The 7,019-nt window shown below is 43.9% G+C and overlaps 1 protein-coding gene across 1 annotated transcript in view; it reads right to left on the reverse strand.

The window, feature by feature from the left end:
• Positions 1-7,019, reverse strand: part of PNP (purine nucleoside phosphorylase) — a 15,870-nt gene that overhangs the window by 2,632 nt on the left and 6,219 nt on the right. Inside the window, exons 2-4 of the mRNA XM_009883263.1 lie at positions 4,824-4,987; positions 4,436-4,539; positions 2,819-2,994 (exon numbers count right to left, since the gene is read on the reverse strand). Coding sequence (XP_009881565.1) covers positions 2,819-2,994; positions 4,436-4,539; positions 4,824-4,987 — 444 coding nt within the window. The remainder of the gene's footprint in view (positions 1-2,818; positions 2,995-4,435; positions 4,540-4,823; positions 4,988-7,019) is intronic.

Consider the following 7,019-nt stretch of genomic DNA (forward strand, 5'->3'; position numbering starts at 1 on the left):
GCAGGAATGGACCTGGTCCCTCCTCATCTAAGCTATTAAAGCTCCTGCTTGTTTTCAAGTTCTTCCAGGTGAATGCTTAGGACAGTAGGTGGCTTATTTTACATTTATAAACAGTAAAATGTTATATAAATAAAAAACAAACTTTCCCATCTGGTCTAAGGTAATAAGTATTCATCACCACGAAAATTACTTCTCTTTCCTGAAGGATGGCCAGCAATGCGGAAGCCAATCTCCAACTTATTAAATTCAGCCCTCAGATTCTTGCAGTATATTCCCTTTTCACATCACTTCACTGCCTCTAGTTTTACTCTGCTGTGCTTAGATAAATCCTTCCTGGTGGCTGAGCTGGACTGGATTTTAGGAGGAGTTTGCTCAGCTAAAGCTCTGCAATACTTCGGAAGCTGATTCATAAAGACCTTTTGCCCATTTTGACGCCTCGGTCAGCAGTACAAAAGTCACCTCCCAGAGCTCAGCAGCCTTCACCGGGAAGCTGCTCCTGGGAGGCAATGAGACAGCTACGCTGCCTTTGAATGCTGTCCAGATGCAATTATTGTTTGGTTGGCGTTTCTCCTCCTGTTCCTGAGCGATTATGCAAGTCCAGAGAGCTTTAAACACTCCTCCATGTGCCTTCTGCGCTTTTGATCATTCTTTCCTCCAGTCCACACCATTACCTATGAAGAGGCGAAGATGTTCCGCTTCAGATGGGTACTGTCCTCTTGCCATTTGAATCGCGGAACAGCATTTATTTCTCCTGAGGTAGTTGCTTACACCTTTCGGATTTCTTCAGAAGTAGCAGCCAGGTCTGGCATTACATCAGGGAGGAAATAACTTTAACTGGAAGGCAGGCTGACCACCTTATTCCCAGCCAGAACTTTCTTTTTGGAAAGATCCCAGGACAGACCAGGTGCCTGCACTGCAAATATGTCCTTTTTTTCAAGATGAAGGTACCAACCCAACAATGAATTTAACCATCTCGTTATCTAAACTCACTCTTTGCTCATGAACTACCACCTCCTGCACCACCTCTGTTGCTTGTCCTCAGGCTTCACACACCTGGATTTCATCTGGCTTCTCTCCTGTCACCTTGGTTAGGACATAATTCCTACTACTGTTATCTCCTTATCACAATCCAACCTCTTTCCTGCCATAAGGCTCTTGACAGCCCTGGATCTTTACAGCTTCCATGTTGACTTCCCTGACATTTCATAGAACGGTTTGGGTTGGAAGGGACCCTGAAGATCATCAAGATCCCTGCCCTGGGCGGGGACACCTCCCACTAGACCAGGTTGCTCAAAGCCCCATCCAGCCTGGCCTTAAATACCTCCAGGGATGTGGCTTTTGCAACTTCTCTGGACACTTCAAGTGCCTTACCACCCTCAGATTGAAAACTTTCTTCCTATTATCTAATCTAAATCCCCTTTCTTCCAGTTTGAAGCCATTCTCCCTTGTCCTATCACTACATGCCCTTGGAAAAAGTCCCTCCCCAGCTCTCCTGGAGCCCCTTTAGGCCCTGGAAGGGGCTCTAAGGTCTCCCCGGAGCCTTCTCTTCTCCAGGCTGAACAACCCCAACTCTCTCAGCCTGTCCTCTTAGCACATTTGATGTTCTCTCCTTTGCTCAGCCTGAATATCTGGTGGTTGTGTCCTCATGCTCTGTTTAGCCCTATTTGAGACCCAAGAGGCTTCTTTATGTAAACACCGGTCCATCTGGCATGTCCTCTCTCAGTGATATGACCTTGCTGGTGCTGGTCCCTTCCACCCTACCAGTCTGATGGTGCCTTGGAAGGGTTTTAGGATTACAGATTAATTCAGATTGGAAGGGACCTCGAGGTCCCCTACTCAAACCTCCTGCTCAGAGCAACTCTATGTCTGGTGGCAACCACAGTGCATGGTGGAGGATGTGTTACAAAGATCCCATTACACTGCTAACATCGGAAATATGATTTCCCAGCTCAACCAGCAGCAGGTCATTCTCATAGATCTCCTGAGCAGGTCTCCCGAGAGGCTGCCAAGACAACCATCTCTCAATAGACCGATGCCTTCAGTGAATACACGATGTTAACAAAGACACCCCAGTTTAATGACCTGGATACAAGCGTGGTTATCAGGAGATTTTTGCAGTTTTAGCTTTGCTCTGCTATCAAGTCACTGCCATATCAGTTCCATCCCACCAGAAATGGCTGCTGATAAACACCGTCTGGAAACACTGCAGTTCACCAGATTGCTCAATTAAGAGGAACTAGCAGAGAGAGGGACTGACACTTAGACAGCAGCGAGCCTCTTTAGCAGCCAGTACAGCTAGCGATGTCCGGAGAAGGATCAGAAGCCTACTTTTATAAAACAAGGCCTTCTGGAGGTTTGCGTATAAACTCCTTAGAAGCTTGTAAGAGCAAGCAACAGCCAAGGAAGGGTGCAGGTGGCACAGCACACACAGCTATTGCTTTAACTTTTCCCTGGTGGGTACCTGGAGCCAAATTCGACCTCTCCATAAATATTTGCCAGCAGGCACAAATGGCAGTCCTAGCCTGCAGCTGGAGGAAGAAAGGATTAATTGGTAACGTGGGGGCTGAGAGGCCAGGCAGGGACTAGGAAAAGTTGTGTTTAGCTATAGCACCACTTGAATTCCAGGGTGGGATAGCAGGAGGTGAATCAGGACAGCAGCAAAAGCCAGTAACGGAGCTTTTTTGGAAGACTAAACAACCTGCCATGCAGCTGCTCTAAGGCAGCAATGCTAATCCTTCATTAAACCGTCAGAAATGCTGTTCTGCTCTTGCAAGCCTCTGTTGCCCAGTCCGGGGCGGGGGTGGGGATGCCGCCTTACCTCTCATCGTTTGGTCCACGCAGTGGATTCTGCCCTCCCAAGCCAAACATGCTGATGTGATCTCTGATGAACATGATGTCCCCCACTTGGAAGTGGGGATTCAGTCCCCCAGCAGCATTTGTGACAATCAAGACCTCCACCCCCAGCAGAAAGAAGACCCTGATGGGAAAGGTGACCTGCAAGAACCAAAGGCATCGATGCAATGAGTATCGCAATTTGTAGACAGCTGCTACTACACTTGTAGCATCACAATTTGTGGACAGCTTACATGGTGCAGAGAAGGGCCTATACGAGGCTACAAGGAGACAAAAGTCCTGCAATTTTAAGTTTTCCTCTAATTTAAATTGAAAGAATTTTAATGTTTTTCAAACATATTAAAAACTAATCTTGAGATGAATACCATTAAAATTCTAGCCCACATTTTCTACAGTTGCGCTAAGGTCAAATAAATGCGGTACAAAAAGAATATGCAGATAATTTTTCCTCACAGCCAAGGTCTTGCAGAGATCAAACCACTGCGCTGATTGAAGTAACTACTTATGCACATGGACTCGGAGCGTAATTGATAAACCAGCTTTTTACGGCAGTGATGCATTTCCCAGAAGCATAGAGATTATTTTATTCATTTCATTTTATTCACGTTAGTTCACTTCAGTGACCTGCTTATCCGAAGTTAAGGAATGATTGGGAACTGGAAAAAAATAATTAAGGAGTTTGATTTTGAGGAGTCGAGAAGGAATTGGGATGATATCTGCTCTGCTACCTCTAAAATGCTAACGAAACTGTGAGCAGGAAATTTCCTAGCTATGTACATCACTTCTTTAAGAAACAAGTTAGTTGTAATACAAAACTAGGCTTGGCAAAACATGTTTGTGTATCAAGTGCATTTAAAATAGGTTGGGGTTTTTTTCCTGTAGAAAGTTGAGTGGTGCCAAGCACAACAGTTTATACCCAAATGTAAACTGACCTCAGCCACAATTAAAACCTCAAAGCTATCCAAATAAAAAAGAATACAAAGCTATCAGCCAGTAAAGAAGAAATATTTTTGGTGTTTCCAACAGAAACGTACATACATGCATGTCATGTAATACCCTAATATTCACATAGTTAACATATAACATAGTTATATAACATAGTTCTATATGTTAACTGGGAGAGTACACCAATTTACACTTGCCAGGGAATTTTTTCTAGGAAAAAAAAAAAAGAGCTGTAAACTATACAAATGCAAACAAACATTAAAATAGATTGTTCTTATGACTCAAAGTTTCCTGATTGCTGATTTAAATCATTATTAAAATGACTGAGTTAAGCTATACAAACCAATCTGCCTTGTGTGATATACTGTTTTGCCCTGCAAGTTTAGCAGGGTTAGCCACTTTGTATGGCTGCATAGCATCAGCTGCGCCTAGCAGAAGCTGGCTACCTCTCAATTTGAACCCCCAATATTATTTTTGGGGGAGAAATCTAAAATCTAAGCAAGATTCACTGCAAGAGCAATGGAAGTTCATTGCAAGAGCTAACCTCCCGCAGCTGGATATCAAAGCAAGCAGTCACTTTTGCATCTTTTACAACATATCTCCTGCTACGTGAATGATTTTCCTAAGGAGAACTCACCATGCTGACAGAATATCCTTCGTAATAGTGGAACCGTCCCTGCATACACACACAGGGCTGTCCGTTCAGCTCCCCAAACACCAATCTGCCAACATGCCCTGCAACTGGAAATTAATAGCGTGTCATTTTAGTTACGGCTCTCGAGGTCTTTGACTTTAGAGGGATTTGTCAGTTGGTGATTACACGTTACAGAGGGTCAAGCGCTGCGAAACCCGGAGCTGAGATAAATAAATACCGTAGCGCAGCAATACATAGAGGTTTTTTTACTGTAAATACACATTTTGCCACCGAGGGACTGCTTTGCAGACCAATGCCAAGCGGCGCACTCTCGGTAAGGCTGTTGCATGCTGCCAAGGGATGGGTTGCTGATGCCCTGGGTTGTGCTAACCTGTGCTCCGTGGGAAATGAGGGATGTCCTCATACGGAAAGACTGTCTTGTTATCCAACACATCGGCCAGACCTCCCAGTCCAGATCCGCAGATGATGGCAGTCTTTGGGCGCTGGACGGTATGGGCGCATAACCAATCTGCTGTTTCCTTATATACCTCATAGCTATTTCTATAAAAGCAGAAGAGATCAGTGAGGCTGTCAACCCATCCAAAGAACAAGCTTCAAAGGATAAAAGTCCTGAAAAGGTGCAAAGGAGAAGAACTTTCATTAAAACTAAAATAACAGGTGCTTCATTGCCATTATTGGAGATTTTTTTCACTTTTAATCTCATATATTTTACCCCTGGCCAGAGGCAAATCACTTGAATCCTCTTTGCCGGTTTCATTCTGTAGTGGAAGAATGGCTAATGATACCTAGATCACAGAAATGTCACAAGGCGTAATCACTCCTGCTTCTGACAGGGTCTGGGCTCTCCTGAGTTACTAAAGGAATGCAAAAGAACAGTTTGACGAAGAAATTGCAACCCATATGCGTGTGCATGGGGATGTCCATCCTGTGATGGGGACATGCAACAGGATGGAAGTCCAAGGGCACCCGTACAGCACAGCTGGGACATTGTGCTAATGAAGGGGTAGATGCTATCCTCTGCAATAGGTAGACCACCAGGATATGGGGCAAGCATCATTTACAGAGATGGAGAACGCAATCTTTGTAAGTGTTGAGTACCATCAGCTCCCAGTGCTTCCTTCTGGGGCTGGTAACACATCTGAAACATCCACCTTCTTGATACCTCGTGGTTTCAGTAGAGGCAGCTAAACATGGAGATCTCATTCATCGTTTCCTCTCCCACAGGGTGGGCAGTGGGTCACAGCTGCAGATGAGTCCTGGGCAAGAGGCCCAAAAACATCAGCCTGTGTTCAAAACAAATCAAACCCAGGAATTTGGGCTCCTGGGCTTATGCTGTCTGATTTAAGAGGGGGACTGCTCAAATACCTTGGCAAAAAAAATAGGTCTTATCCAGTGCTGAAGCACATTGCTAGAAGGTGGGATAGAGGCTGATATTACACTGCCTGTTGTGTCTCTGTCTCATAGGAAGAGAGGGGACTTCAATTTTTAGGCCTGTCAGTCCAATATTCATCAGGCACATTAATCACAGTTTTGAAACACAATCAATAGCAGAATAATCCCATAATCCTGTTTCCAATAGGACAACGCAGATACCTTCTGAAAGTCAATATGAAGGTTGATTGGAAAGTCTCTTCAAAAGCAGAGGTACCAATAGCATTTCTTGGTGGCAACTCAATCGATACCATTGATGAGTAGAATTAATGACTGTATCGGGTACAGGACTGGGTCACAGAGTGAACCAACACAGGTAGGGGCAGCAGGTTCTCTATATGAAAAGCTGATCTGCTTATTAAGGGGTGAGAGAATCAGATACTGTGAGGTTGAAGGTGATGTAAAATTGACTGGAGATGCTGATAAGCAGTCACTGTCTGCTTCACAAATTTTTTATTTTCTTTTTAATCAAGTCTCTTGTTTCCAGAGGTGCAAACCTCAGTCATGTTGTGATTCTGCTACCTGCAGCCTTAGAAGACATACAGAAAAGCTTTCAAAGCAGTGCTCTACGCTCCAAGAGGTCTCAGACCATTGATGAAGAGGATTTGACTGTCAACTGGTTCCTCTAACTGGAGTATCAGATATTCAAATAAAGGATGTAAATTCCATGTTTTTTTTCTTTCTTTTATGAACAAGGTAGGTAATTATTGCACAGATATCTTCTGTGAGTGTTTTCATCTCCTGCCTGTCCAGCTCCTGCTAGAAGTCCTGTCCAATGTCTCATACATCAAACTTACATTCCCAGTTACAAACTACAGTGTCAAAAATACCCACGTATGTCATAAACCTGTGATCCAATGAGAAGAAATAACTTCCATATTCATGAATTAGAAGAAAGAGTCATATAACTGAAATACTTTTCAAAGGAAAAGTCTGGAAATGAGAGTTATTTACTGCAACATATTGTTGAATTTTTCAAGTGTACCATGAGCACTTGAAATAAGCAAGAGCTATGAGAGTGACATTAATGAAGCCTACACTCCAGTGACTATATTATCCCTTGCTCCCAGAGAAAAGCTTTAAAAGTGCTTTACATACATTAATGAATGATTCCCCTCCTCCCCCCCTCCCCCCC

The sequence above is a fragment of the Charadrius vociferus genome, unplaced genomic scaffold (genome assembly GCF_000708025.1).
Source record: "Charadrius vociferus isolate BGI_N301 unplaced genomic scaffold, ASM70802v2 scaffold964, whole genome shotgun sequence".
Classification (NCBI taxonomy): Eukaryota; Metazoa; Chordata; class Aves; order Charadriiformes; family Charadriidae; genus Charadrius; species Charadrius vociferus.